At 51.3% G+C, this 15,171-nt stretch overlaps 1 protein-coding gene across 1 annotated transcript in view; it reads right to left on the bottom strand.

Moving 5' to 3' along the window:
- HPSE2 (heparanase 2 (inactive)) overlaps positions 1-8,377 on the bottom strand; it is a gene marked incomplete at its 5' end in the record, with an annotated part of 104,876 nt that extends 96,499 nt beyond the window's left edge. Inside the window, 2 exons of the mRNA XM_084209928.1 lie at positions 6,955-7,112; positions 8,118-8,377. Coding sequence (XP_084066054.1) covers positions 6,955-7,112; positions 8,118-8,377 — 418 coding nt within the window. The remainder of the gene's footprint in view (positions 1-6,954; positions 7,113-8,117) is intronic.
- Positions 8,378-15,171: the final 6,794 nt, after the last annotated feature.

Raw genomic sequence — 15,171 nt, 5'->3', positions numbered from 1 at the left:
TATTTCTTGTGTCATGAAAACAAGGAAATAATCATTCCCAAATTGTCTTCTCTGTGTGACACCAAGCTCATAGCATTTGTCACAATCTCTGTCATTTTTTCCAAGATGAAAAATCTCTATGACTCAAAGATATGACTTTGATCATTTCCATCATCCTACTCTTCATATATATATTCTTTACACTGATTAATGTGTCAGCACCTGGTTTAGTTATAGCATAAGAATGCTCCCAGTTATTGTTTCCAATTATTTTCTAATATCCCTATCATTAGATCCACTTTTTACTTACCTAAATGTATTCAGAGACCAATCCATAATAAATTCAGGATATTGTCCCTGAATGCCAACTGCTCATTTAGAATGGATAGTTGTACAAAAAGTCACATCTTTCCCAGTGCATGTAATTTTGCATGAATCACTTTTAATTCATACAAAGTAGATGTAGCATGGAAAGAACTGTGAAACTAACAAAAATATGCAATTTTAAAATAGAATTTAGGATACTTATTACAAACAATTAAACACATAACCACAGAAATCTTTTTATCTCATCAATACACAAGCAAATAGCTAACAAACCAGAAGTTAATTGTTTGATTGCACCATTTCCTGCAGTTATTAAAGCACTTTCCATGCATGATTATAGCAGAACAGTTTTTATTTTAAAAACAAAAAAGGGAAATAAACAGGCAATCTTTGGAAGTACCTTCTGCTCAGGCTCCCTTACCTTGTGTAATGTGACTTCTACAGCCTTGTTGTTTTGTTTTTGTTTTTTTTTACTTTAATTCTAAGGAAACAACTAAACCCTGGGACTCCTTATAGAGGCAGAGCAGGTTGTAGCTCCTTCCCTGCAGCTGTGGTGCCTGGGAACTCGGGAGCAGGAGGCTGCCTCAGAGCTCATGCTGAGGCACAGAGCAGCCCCAGGTCTGGCAAATCCCAGAAGTCCAAAGGACATCAGAGGATCTTCCCATCCTGGGGATTGAGCTCTTGCTATGCCTGAAATGCTACAGCCCTCTCTAAGGGGCTGTGTTTGAAACACTCAGAGGTGAAAAAACAACTATTTCCTCTTCAAGCTCTGAAAGGACAGATGTCTAAACTGTTGAGGGACACAAAGCAGACAGAAAAGGGGCCCTGGGTGACCAGAAACTGAAGATGATTCCTTGAATAAAGGAAAATTCGTTTGTTTGGTTTTACCAGGACACCAGGATGGTTCTCCACTCAGAAACATCTATTGCAGTTTTATGAGATGGCAGAGCCAAAGGGATACTCCCAGACACATGGCAACAACATTCCCTTTCTCTGGCTCAGGTATCCTCATACCCCATGATCATCCTCATAATCCTAAATCACTAAATTCGCAGTAAACTGTTCCTTTTTTTTTTTTTTTCACTTGAAAAAATTTTCTGCTGGCTCAGCAGAGGATCAGAAATGTGCCACAGCCAGCACAAGGGAAGCAGCAGAATAGTGCACAAATCATAAAGAAAGCATGGGGACCAGCCCTTCTGATGGCAAAGAAACACGAGGTGAGATTTCCTGCCTTCAGGACATAGATTTGAAGGATTTAATCTGACCAAGACTGAGACTGCTGCAGTCCCATCTGCCTTCAATGCAGGCTTTCCTTTGCCAGCACTGTCCTCTACGCCTCTGCCTGCTCACATGGCATTGATCAATTTGGCAGCTGAGCAAGCTGAAGTGCAATCACATCTCCACCATCAAGTTTTGGTCAGCTGAGATCCCTGAACTAACTCACCACACAAACTCAGGCTCCAGGCATGGAAGAGGAGAGGAACATGCCAGAAGGGGCAGGAGAGTGGGAACAGCAGCCCTAGCTGGGGTCAGCTCCAGCCCCTGTGTAACCACATAAACAAAATCTCAGGTCATTTAACATATCCTCGGGTCATTATTATCTTCCTTTCCACGCAGGCATATTCTAACAGCATAGCATCCTAAAAGACACTTGTGCAGTATGGACTGAGCAAGGGTGAAAATATGTTCCCACAGCCAGGGGAATTTTGAGGCTTAGATGCAGTGTTGGGTACCTGAGGATGCCTGAAGGAATGGATGCAACCTGAAAGAATACACAGAATGCCAGCCTTACACAGTGTGATGTGAAATTTCCCACACTATACTGCCAAATCCCCTGACTAGTATGGAAGGCTTAAGAAACACGTCTTTGTAATTTTCTTTGTTGTAATTGAACACTTTTGCAAATGTATCCCCTAAAGGTGATAAAATAGGAGGAAGCAACTTACCAGCAATTAAAAGAGTATTTGTGTTGTCCATACACACTTCAACTAAGAAACTTCTTTGATGCACTACCCATAGCATGCAAATGTAGTCCCCTTCCCCTCTCCCTCCCATGGCCCGCACAGGGACACACAAAGTGTCCTTTGGTCTCTTCTCAGCCATGAGAAGGCTACAAAACTCTACAAAACGCTGGGCTGCAGGAGTGAGAAGCTGTGCACTTGGGACAACACATCTTTGAGAACTCCAGCTCTGAGTAACTCCTCTTTTTCAGCTGGACTCTTCCTTGACAGCACATTTGCCCAGGGGGAAGCTACAGCAATGTCTGTGCCACCCAGGTTGTCCAAAGCCGGCTCTGTGGCTGTAGGGTGAGAGGCAGTTGAGGATCACCCTGCAGATGAGGAGGCTCCACATTAACCCACTGAACTCACACCTGAGCACCAGCAAGGAGTTTCCAAAATGGGCTCTGGGTTCAGGCACTGAGACAGCAACAGCAGCACCTCTTGCTGAAACAAGACCAGGACTCCACACACACATAACGCTCCAACACCAGGCTCCAGGACAGCAGGCAAGTCAGGTTTTAACAAACTCAGCTTCAGGAGAGGTTTTGTACCGACAACATCCCATGTCTCTGCTCCAAAGAGGAGCTGCTCAAGCCTGTTTTCCTGGAGACCCGTGTTTCTTGTTGTCCCATTCCTCAGACCCGACTGGTCCCTAGCATATGCGAGGCAGTTGAAAGGACAGGCAGAATAGATTGCTTGTTAGGAAACCCAACAGCAAAAGGAGAAGCAGGCCTACTACACAGACTGAGCATGAAACCTTACATCTTGGTACCTGCCCTGGAATCAGACATGTGCATGTGCAAACACACCTCCAGATAACAAAACACAACGCTGAGCACAGCTGGGGAAGAAAAACTAACTCAGCCGGGCACATACAGAGAAACACCATTTAAGGGAGGGAAAAGTTTCTCAGGCTAAAAATGTTACACCTCTTGATCATAAAATGTCAAAAAGTCTCTGGCACAGCCCCACCTCCTGGTGCCACAGAGCCTGACATACATCAAACTGGGTTTCTGTTTCTAACAAACCTCAGGCTGGCCAATGCATAAGGCAAACAGGGTGGGCTCCAGGACTGACCGTCCAAAGTTGGGGCTGCATGGGATGGAAGCCACCAGGTGTGCAACATAATCGGGGTGTTAATATAGCACGTTAGATGACCTAATATTTAGCAAAGTCCAGGAGGTACCTAGAGCCACGTCACCATAACAGAGACTGCACACCCTGTGGCTCACCAAGAGCATCTACCACAGGCATCCACTTTTAGGAGTTGCCCTGTCAGGTACTGACAAATCTGCCAGCAAGTGATGAAATTGCTATGCCAGTTTTATACACTGTGCTGCAGTAAATTGCCAGATGTCCCCTCTCCATGGGCATCCCAGGCAGCAACCACAGAGCATGCACCGCTTTGTTACCTTTGCTGCCCAAACATGGCCAGTTTAGACTGGGGTGAGACTGTTCACACATAAAAAGGAAAGATATCATACACCCCTGATAACACACAATGCTCCCAGGTCTGCGCTTCCAGGAATAATCTGAACAAGAAACGAGCTATCCTGAAACCTAAAGGAGACACCCTTTCAGGAAAACAAAGTACATTTTACAAGATGAGAGCAACTACTACCACCCTCAGAGAGTACCCACACTCTCTGTGAAAGAAAGAAGTGGGGAAAAAATGAGTTTGTGAACCCAAAGGCAGGCCAAGGTAAAGGCAATTTCCAGAAGGTGGAACTCTGCATAGTCGGGACCATTTGAAAGGGAATCAAATACAATTTTAAGTGCAGGGGAAGAGTAAGGTGAATCCCTGAGGAGGTCTGATAGTCAGGAAGGCAGAGCACCGCAGAGACAGAAAAAAACATGGAAGGGAACAGCGAGGAATACCTGGTCTGAAGAGCACCAGGGTGGCAGAGGGGGTTTACAGGATGAAGATGCCTGTCCAGAGATTCATTCCAACTCTAACAAGCACAGTCACAGGGTCCATGAAGGATGATACAAAGCAGTCCTGTTGCTGCCTCCCATCTGAATGCCTGAGAGGGCCACACCGGTGTGGGCTGGGAGCGCACAGTGGGGTGCAGCTGCCTGGGATGTGAACACCACTCACAGTCACTCACTTGTAACTGCAGTTCTCAGAGCAACCTTGCACACATGCCCTTCACCTCTCAGTCCTGCACTCTGTCAGTTGCTGCAGCCTAGAGGGACATAAGAAGTGCCCTTCCCTCCCTCTCTAAACACAAGGCATGGGAGCACCCGTGGGGGCTGCAAAGAGAGCCCAGACTCTGTGGGCACAGGCCTGCAGTCTGTGTGTACCCAAAGGCAGAAGTGGCAAAAAGACAAACACTCAAAGCAGAAAACAACCAAACAGTCACTTATCACATCCCTAAAAATCCCTAGGGTGCTGCATAAGACTTTAAAATTCACTGATTTCTCTGTTAAATGTTTCCTGACATTTTAACTAATCAAGCCCCCTAACATCTTCCCCACTCCCAAGCCATTATAAGAAATTTGAGAAAATAGGTACTGGACAGATAAAAGCCCATGGACATGGAAAACTACTTCAACCACCCCAGACAGCTTGGGGAGAAGGAAGGGTACCTAGCAGGATGCTTGTTGGCTTCCCCCATGCTCAGGTGCTGATTGCCATCAGTTCTCTGTGCTGTCTGTGTTGAAGCTGTAAGTCCTCAGCAGCAAGAGCAAACTGCATGTCCTGATTCCAAGCAGGTCCTGGGTGAGCCACAGATGAGGGAACAAAAATGGAGCCAGGGCTCCAAATGGAGAAGGTGGCTGCTCATACCCAGGACAGCAGGGCAAAGAGCTGGGGTGGCATCAGGATTTCATTTTGGAGAATTGGATCCCTCTAGTGAAATACTTAGTGCAGCCTCAGCACAAAAGGATGTGAGCTACTAGCAACTCTAGCCCTTATCCAAATAGGGTGAAACTCCCTGACCCTGGAGTTTGCACACAGATCTTAAGAACAAATACGAGAGCTTTGCTTCCAGGCAGGAAATCCCTTTTACCACACCTTTCTGATTTACACCAATGCTTGATACACACCACATGTGTCTTCCCCTTCCTTCACCCACATTCACAATGGTCCTGTTCCATATTTAAGTGATGAAAAGTTAAGACCTGTGGTTACAACTTCTATGAAAAGCTTCATTTTGAAGGCTGCTACATTTCAATTTTATTGCCATGAGGAAAACTGAAAAAAAAAAAAAAGCCAAAATATTTCAGTCCTTTTTTAACATGAAAGCTGTTGTGAAGACATGTAATAAGTAAGTGTAAGTTCTCTCCTGCCAGTTGTTGAAATATGGAATGTGGGAAAATTTATTCTTACAAATGTTTTGTATGAGTCCCATCCACAATTTTATGCATGACACATAATTTCTACTGTACAAGGTGTCTGTGGCAAATTTGGTCAGCATTTTTTCCTGAAGTGCATCTCAGCAGGCAAAGCTTACAACAAACCCTTTGACTGAGATTTGTTACAAGAAGAAAAACAAGGAATAACATCGGGATTGCCCCAGCTAGGAGAGCAAGTGAAAGATGGAGCACAAAAACTTACCCACCTGCCTGCGTGTGGGAATAGAAGGACATTCATCTCAGAGATGTTATGTAGGGAAACAGCAGGAGTGAGAGCCATCAGAAAACTGGCAAATGCATCTGCTTTTTCCATTCAGGACTGCTGCTGACTAGATCTCTGCAAAATTTCCTCTGTTCCACAGACCTGCCCAGTGGGATCTGTCTGGCATTAATTGGCCTTCAAAATTACTTATGGAAAAATCTTAAGCTAATTTTTGTAAGTCGTTGAGTAAGGAAAAAAAATTAAAAAGACTCTTTCTTTAAAAAAATAAACAAACTAAGCAAGAGAGAACAATTAATAAATTCTTGCATGCAGACATCGTATTCTGCTTCTTAATAGAAATGCCCTAGGACAGAGATATGGCCCTAAACTTTCTGCTCAGCTTCTTTGTGTGAATTATGGGCCGCGAAAGGTGAAAGCCTTTTGTGTACTGAGGTCCGACGGGGAGAAGGGCAGACGGGGAAGAGGGGGACAGCGGAAAGGCGGGGGCCAGGCCGAGCGGTTCGGAGGGGGAGCAGCCCCCAGCGGGCACCAGCAGGCGAGGACCGACGGTCACCGAGCCCGGAGGGACAGCGGGGAGCCGCGGGGGCTGCGGCGGGCACAGAAACGCGCACAACGGCGCGGTCGGTGAGGCAAGGCAGGGCTCCCGAGATCCGCGGCAAAGAGAAGCGCGGGACGGGGCATCCCGCGGCTCCGATGCCTGGCCCCGCCCGGAGCCGCGGCAAAGCCTCCCCTGCGGCCGGCGCTGCCTGCCGGGGCTCGGGGGCAAAGGGAGACGGAGGACGCAGCGGGGCGGGGGAATGTGAAAAGTCCCGCTCCCCAGGGCTGGTCTTTTGTTCCCGGGAGCCGACGCCCGCCGAATCCACCGGCAATGGGGGGAGCGAGCTCCGCCGAGCTCCTCGGCTCCCCTCTCTCGGGAAAGAAAGGGTACGGGAATTCTCCCCTGCCCGGTGCCCGGGCGCGACACGGCCCCGCCGGGCGCGGGGAGAGCGGGGCAGGCGGAGCGGCACCGCCCGGCTCCCGCAGCCCCCCGCTGCAGCGCCCGCCCCCCGCCCCGGCCCCGGGGCTCACCGTCCTCGTAGTTCTTGAGGTAGTAGTCGGGGCCGGGCCCGCCGCGGCTCTTGGCCGGGTTCTTCACGTTGTGGAACTGCAAAAAGTCCGTCCTCTTGCCCGCGAAGCGCAGGAAGGCGGGGGCCAGGCCCCGCGCCAGGGTCACCAGGCGCCGGGAGCTGGGGAGAGGAGAGAGAGGGCTGAGGAAGCCGCGGGCCGGGCCCCCGCTTCCCCAATACCGCCAGCGACCGGGGACCACGGGGCTCGAGGACCCGCCGTTGCCCCGCCCGGGGCAGTGCGACGCGGTACCAGCGGCTGCGGGGCTCCGCGCGGGCCGAGCAGCGCGGCCCTGGAGCGGGAGCCGCCCCGCCCGCCGGTGGCTGCCCGGAGGCCGGCGGGCCCGGCTCCCCCGCGTCCTGCCGGCGCCCTCCGGACAAGTGCAGCGGCGTCCAGGAGGCAGAGGCGCCCAGCGCCACGCGGGACCGTGCCGCAGGCCGAGCCGCCGGGGAGGGGAGAGGAGCGGGGAGGGGAGAAGAGCGGGCGCCGTCCCGGCTCCGCTTCTCCCGCGCCTTCTCGCATCCTCGCCCTGCTCCTTTCCCGGCTGCCGAAAGGACCCTCGGAGCGGGCGTGCGGAGGAGACCCGCTCTCCCTCCCCGACTTACCCAGCAGGGAGAAGGCTCTCTGGCCGTCCCAGCGCCTCCAGGCCGCGGCCGCTCCGCACCGCCGGTGGAACCCAGCGCAGCTGCAGCCCGGCTCTGCCCCCCGCGCAGGGCTGGAAGTCCGGGGAGCGGAGGGCTCAGAAGACCTGGCCGACACCCGCTCTCTGCCCGTCGGGACCCGGGGAAGGCTCGGCTCGGCTCGGCAGGCGGCCCCGTTCCTGCTGCTGTTTTTTGTTCCATTTTGATTTTTTTTTCCCCCTGTGCTGCCTCGGCCCCGTGTTGTGCTTTTTGCAGAGGAGCGGTTGCTGGAGCGAGGGGAGCACGACATTTTTGCAGTCATAACTGATAAGTCTCCGAAATGCTTTCTCCATTGCAAACATGTGCATCTTAATGGAAACCATGGCCTCGCTCCCTCCGTCACAACAAGCGCCGCCAGCAGCGCGGAGCCCGGCAGGGCTGGGCGGCGGGGCCGCCGGGGCGCCCCGCGGGCGGCGTGGGGAGGGCGCCGGGGGGCTCCTGCCTTACCTTAAGAAATCGAGCCAGCCATCATGAATGATGGAAGGGTCCAGCTGCAGGGAGAGGAAATTCTCACTGATTATCCTGACAGGGCTCTTGGTGTTGACATCAAGGAGAATGAGAGTTCTTCCCTTCACACCTGGAGGTTTCTCCACCGGCAGTGCTCTCCTGTCCCCAGCCTGGGAAGGCAGCGAGAAAGTGGCCATGAGGGCCAGCCCAGGTGCCATCAGGGCTAAGAGCCCTGGGGGGCAGGAGCTGGGACAGGGCATGCCGGAGAGCAGGAAACCCCTAATTAACTCGCTGTCTGCAGGGGCTCACTGGTGGCTAATTGTCCTTATCTAAAGTGTGGGGCGCTCTGCCTTTTTTTGCAATGTTTTGGTGTTGGTGGAGGGGAACTCACGCCCCTGACCAGCCTTTCTCGCAGCCGGTGCCAAGACTCCTTGCAGCCAGCACCGCCCCTTTAAGAGATGCAGGCTCCAGACATTTTTAACTTTTTGAAGGTAAGGGGAGGCTCCTGGTTTAACCCCCTCGGCTCGGGGCCCGCCGCACTGCCGCAGCCCCGCCAGCCCCGAGCTTTCACTTTGCGCCGGCTCCGGCGGACGTTTTCGGCTCCCCCACCACGCAATACCGGGACGGAGTCGGGACACCGAGACACCGGAGAGCTCGGGGCGGAGACCGGCGCGCGGGGGCCGGCCAGCACGGTCCGAGATGGTCGCCGGCTATAGGAACGACAGAGACGGTAAGGCAGCGAGGACGGCCCTGGTTGGGGAGGGGGGATGGAGGGGGTGGTAATCACCCCGAAAAAAACCCCAAGCACTACCTGAGGGAAGAGTTAGCTCCAAACTGCGCCGGGACCCGCGGCGCTGGGCGAGGCCCTCGGGGCTGAGCGCTGGAGGCTCTGCGGGACCCCGACGGGCGCAACGGGGCTGGGGGCCGCCAGCACCCCGGAGCCCGGGCGCGGCGCGCTCGGTGCGCCCTGCCCGAAGCACCGGGCCGGTCCTCGCACGAAGGCCATCGGGCACTGCGGGGCACGGGGAATCGAGCCGGCGGTCGCCTTTTCCCGCCTGCCTCCGAGCCCATCGGTGTCCGACCAGCGGCAGGGAAAGGAGAGGGGCGGCAGCAGCAGTGCCTGGTGTGGAAACGTCCGCAATCGGGGGCGGGAAGGACATCACGGTTTGATGGCACCGACGAGGACCCCCGTGCTGGGGCCGTCGCTGCCTCCAGGACGGACCGGGGCAGGACGAACCGGGCTCGGCGCACTGCAGAAGTGCAGGCGGCTGCGGTTGCCAGCTCTGGGCGCAAGGTCGTGGCACCGGGGCGGTGATCGGTGGCGGCTGCCGACAATCCCGGGAGCCTCAAGGAATGTCCATCCGAATCGGACACTCTATCCGTCAACAGCCGCTTCCCGGGCAAGCCCCGAACTTCCACAAGCAGTCTGCTGCCTCCGGGACACGTAACGTGCCCGTCCCTGGGCTCTCAGCCGCCGGGACGCAGGGCCCCGGTGCCGCTGCCGGCTCGGCGACGGAGGGCGGACGGCGGGAGGGCTGAGCGGGGCCAGGTGCGGTCCGTCGGGGCCCCGCAGCCCCGGGGATGGGGCGGCCGCAGCACCATCTGCTGGTGAGGGGCCCGGCGCGGCGGGGGAGCCGGCCCACCTGCGGACACCCTCCGCGCCGCGGTCGGGAAGCGCCGGGGCTGCGGGCAGCAGCGCGGCCTCAGCATCGAGCCATAAATCTCGCCGCAAGCGTAGCCGAGTACCGGGGACCCGGCAGCCGCCCTGGGGGAAGCCGGTGGGGCAGGTACGAGCGGCCCGGGCAGCCGGATCGGGGGCACGGGCAGCCCGCTGTCCCGGCAGGGCTGCCCGCCCCTGGGAACCCTCTCCAGCTTCTCCGGGTGTCCGTGCGGAGCTGCTTGCGCCCCCCGACCGCCCCAGTCACGGCCCGAGGGGCGGCGGGAGCGGCCCCGGTGAGCCGGCGGCCAGTCCCGGAGCTCGGTGCTCTCGGCGGAACCCCGCAGAGAGGGGAAGCACTCGGCCTCGGCCCCGCGAAGCCCGCGGACAGCGCTGTCTCCCGTGGAAATCTCCAGTCCCCCTGTCTCTCTGCCCTTGAAACGCCCCAAGACAAGAGGGGCAGCCACCCCCGCCAGTCCCGGCTCACTCGGGCAGGGGCTGCGGCGGTACGGAGCCGCTGTGGTAACGCGTGGGGAAGGATGAAACATACCTCTGGCTCTGCTGGGGATGAGCAGGGAGCACGCGAAATAGGATCTGCCGTGAAACCATCCCGCCAAAGCGGAGACGGGAGCAGGGCTCAAGCCGCGCCTGGGAAGAGGCTGCCGAGCGCAGCGCAGCTCAGGCTGACCCAGAGCAGCAAAAGGGTGCCCGGGGCAGCGGGCTCTGAGCGCCGGAATAAGTAAGAGGATCCGGGGAAAAGAGCTGTGCAATTTCAGCTGTGCAAAGCCCTGGCATCCCGGCACAGGAAGAAGGCAATTTAAGCCTGGAAATTTGTGTTCGGCTGCAAATACTTCTGCCGAGGTTTGCAATAGCATTTAAAACTGACCCCGGACCTACAGCTTATGCTTCAGAAGCTGCGCAGTTTTTTGGGTCATCTCTAAAGGAAGAACATGAGTTTCAAAATTATCTCGTTATTTCAAAATATTTTTTTATACGCTTTCAGAAGATGAGAGCAAGGCTTCAGGGGTATTTGTTGTGATTGCAGGCCGAAATTTTGTATCGTGCCTCCCTCTAAGGATGGTTGTATTTTTAAACGAAATTCCAGAGTGTTCTGTAGTAAAAAGGGAAAAAAAACTACTAAAAAAACCCAAACAAATTATCTACTTTAACCTCCTTTTTATATATTTTTTCCTTCCAAACACATTACTTCGAAAGAGAAATGTGTTTATTCTGAAAAGTTCCCCACAATTAGTCTTTGCTTTGAACGCAAACTCCGGATGCACTGAAGTCACTTATCTGCGGAGATATCACCAACAACATTAAACAGCAGGGAAAGAGGCAAAAAACCTCCCAAATCTCGGAGTCACCTTCCAGATTCTAAAGGAAATATTCATTTACCTGTCTGAGCTTTCCAAACCAACACCGGGAGTTTGTCCTCGGAAATGCAATTGCACCCCACTTTGCATCTTACCCCAGCAGCTGCAGGTAAAATCTAAAAATACAGTGGTTTGGGCTTTTTTGTTTGTTGGCCTGTTTTCCAATAAATTGTAGGCTTGCCGGAGAAAACATTTAAAGGCTAAAAACGCCGTGGTTGTCTGCGAGCGCCGGGGCAGCGGCGGAGGCGCGGGGAGCCCCCAGAGCCGCGAGTCCCGGGAGCCGCCGCCGCCGCCCGGCGCTGCTCGGGGACGGCCCCGGAATCCAAAAAGAGGGGCCAGGGCCACCTCCTCCGCAGGCAGGCACACCAGATAGGAGCTATCTCAATTTACACCAGCTGCGACCCTGGCTCGCCGTCCGCAGGGGCGGCAAAGCGATGATCCTTTCTTATATTATGATAATTACTTTAGAAAGCCTGACTCATATAAAAAGTATCTATAAAGATTTACTCGCGGTTTTGTCAATTTCGAAATAGGTTTCTCCGTTTTCCATCTACTCTAAACTTGCTGGTTTTAATCTCCAAAACAGTCATTGGAAAAGAAAACTGGGGGAGGAGAAGCATTTCTATAAAGAGCTTAACCAAAGCACATTAAATATTTTCCCAACATCACCAAATAAACAACAATTCTCCAGCTCCCTATAAACTATTTAAAGCATGTCATATCATCTCTTCTGCTCTTGCCAATGTACTTTTCTTTTAATTTACAAGCTGATTAGAGCAGGGGCCTGTCTTTTTGTATATATTTGCAAAATATTTGGCACCCTTTCAGTCAGTTGCAGTTCACAAACACTTAAAACTGCATTTAACTTCATTATTATAGGTAGTCACTTCGATTTTTCCTCTCTTTTGTAGAGCTACTGCCTGTGAAAGTGCTTCTTGTAAATGGTCTGAGCAGTTATTGAAGGTTTTCAGCAGAGGAAAGCTCTTCAGATGGAGAAAAAAAAAAAGAGAGAAAAAAGAAAAAAGGAAAAGCACAACGGAAATCTAAACTCAGATCTCAGGCAATACAAATTGGCCCAAAAGAAAATGGGGGAAATCTCCTAAGGAGGAACATTTTTAGTTCACTAAAGAATAAACTTTGCTCATAAATGATGAAAGTTATTATCATCAGAGGATGTCCTGTACCAAACAAACCTCCATTAGGCTGGGAAGGATAAAACAGGCTAGACAGCCCTTAAAAAAAAAAAATCATCATGTCTTTGATTCCCAAGATATCAACCATGTCTGTTTCTTTAGTGCTGTCAAGTAAATCTGAGTTATGGATGCTCTAAAAGAAGCCAGCAAGGAGAAAATTCAGCAAGTGAAAATTAAGAGTGTTATCCATACTTCACAAAAATACTTTCTTTTCAAGCTCTTAAGCTTCTGCCCTGTAGCATGGTATGACAATTTCTTAGAAGAGCAAGACCAGTGAATGTGGTAAAGCTGTGATCATCAGAGCATGCAATTGCATGTCAGATTCTTTTTACTGAGCTTTTTGCTCTTTCTGCAATGCAGTGTCCATCATTTTCACCACAAGAGCTTTAACGTCTGGAATGCAACCTCCTAAACCTGCCAGTGCCTCAAGGTGGGTGTCACAGCCTGAACTCCACTGCTGAAACCATTTTCTAGCCTGTTTATGTATCATGTCTAACCTGATCAAACAGACAGAGGACAGTTGCTTGATTTAATACAGCATCCACATATTGCTCTTAAATGTAGGTGATCTGGGAAGTTGTGTAAAAAGCAAATACCTCTGTCTGAGCTAGGACTGGCTGGTTAGGGAGCTCAGGCACAGCAGGAGGAAAGCAAGCCTACTGAGAGAGCTTCCTCCCTCCAAACATGCCAAAGGCAAGGCATCCATCAAAGCCAAGGCCTGGTCAGGAAAAGCACAGTTGGCAATGTTGTCTTTGCATTTTTGCCAGCGTGAAAGGAGCACAAACTGGTATTTCCAAATCTAGCCACAGGAAAATAGAGCACGTTTCTTTGAGAGTCATTCTGTACTCACTAGCTGCATAACGAAGAAAACTGTAAAAAAAAATGTGGGGGGGACAGGGGCAAAAAGCACTGGTGCCATAAATGTTGTGAGGTTGTGAGTGTGGGCTCTCCCTGGGTGGAACACCACAGAATGAAACTGGGAGGATGAAACAGAGTTTTAGGTAGCTACCAATCAATAATTGTTTTTAGGGTTTTTTTTTTTCAGTTTTGTAAATGAAATTTTTTTCCAGTTCTGTGAGAAGTTAGATACCATGGACTCTGTTGGAATAAACAACATCTATTGTTTCCCTTATCTGCCTTATTGTTTTACTCTATCTGACTTCTGATGCATGGTCTCAAAAATTCTCTTACCAGCCCAAGGTATCCTGGTCCTGCAGATTTGTCCATAGAGAGAACTTGTGAAATTCCAAAGTATTGAAGTCCCAACAGAACTTCTGAAGTCCTTGAAAGACTGAGATGCACAATTTCCATAAAGCTGTAGGAATTGCTCTGGGGTTCAAACCAGGTGCCATCTCAGCACACAGAAATCCCCTTTGCCCAGTGCCTCTTCTGCAAGCAGAAGAAAATCCACATAGTGACTGAGAACATTTCAGAGTACAACAATGTCCTTGGACAGAGAATGCTCTTTGGCTCCATTAACTTCTCTGTACTCATCAATGGCCAGGTCTGATTTCACTTTTGTCTTTCGTATCTTGAGAAGCAGCAAACACAGCAGCAATTTGTCCCAGTCAAAGAGATACAGAGTGAGAACACAACAGTGAGGCTGGAGCTCTGCAGTGCCCCAACAGCCCTGGAAAACTTTTTCTTCAGACTGAGCCCAGCCCTGAGCAACAGAGAAATGTGCAGAATTATTCCTGTTCCACGTCATCACGTGAAAAAGAATGAGAAGTGAATATGCCAATTTTACAAGCCTGAGAATGAATCCAAGCGAGCATTTGTCCCACCATCTGGGGGAGATGATAGAGGTGAAGGAAGAGGGAACATGAGGGGGATGGTAAAAGTTGACAGAGACCTTCTATTTTTCTGGAGGGATGCTTTACATTCCAGCAGCAAAAATGGAGGAAACGGACATGAGAATTAGATCAGAGAGGGGAAGTAAGAAGATGGATGAAGTGCAAGACTGGAGGAGCAAACGAGTCAATTATGAAAAAGAGGAAGGAACTGTGTGCAGAAATCAACGAGGAGATGGAGCTCAGGGGAAGGAACAGCAGCCAAAATGCTCTCAAATCAGAGAAGCTGCTGGGGTGAGAGAGACAGAAAACAATTGGAATATTTCAGGTAATGATAAAATTGTGAACCCCTGTCTGCTGTATTTATTTGCATTGGGCAAAGCAGCTCTCTGTCACCAGCTCTATCCAGACATCTGAGCATGGCCCTGCTACAGACAAAGACAGGACAAATCAGCTATTTCAAAGCTGCAAACTGTTGGCGTGCATTAGAGGAATCAGAAGCAACCCATGAAACTAAAGGCTAGAGAGTAAGAGGAGAAAACTATGGGTCATGCCTGAAAAACAGACAAATGGATGGAGTAGAAATAAAGTTAAATGCCCATAAGGAACCACAAAATTAGGAAGCTCAGAAGAGAGCACCAGTGAATGAGGGGGAAAGGCCAGCAGTACATCAGTGACCTGTACTCATGGAGGGAGGAGTCTCGGGCTGATGCCAGACGGACTTTATAATACTCTGCTTCCATTGCCCAGAAAAAGCAATGTTCTTCCTGCATAAATTCCAGAGCTCTTATAAGAACTCATCCTCACCTCAGCATTGCTTAAGGGCTGGCATGTCAGCAAAAGTGAGGGGTGAGGTGCAGAGTCCCTAACACAGGCACAGAACCTTATTGACCTGTAGAGAAGGTGTATTTATTCATATCACAGACATCTTTGTCCTTTCTACAACGGGCAACTGGGTATTGCCTTCTATCTTCTCCCTCCACAGTTCCCCTTCTGTTGGTCCTTTGGAACAGCAACAGTTGAGAAAGCTAAAAATAA

Source organism: Fringilla coelebs (genome assembly GCF_963513975.1).
Source record: "Fringilla coelebs genome assembly, chromosome: 8".
NCBI lineage: Eukaryota > Metazoa > Chordata > Aves > Passeriformes > Fringillidae > Fringilla > Fringilla coelebs.
The sequence above is the reverse complement of the archived record's forward strand: the minus strand, read 5'-3'. Positions and strand labels throughout refer to the sequence as shown.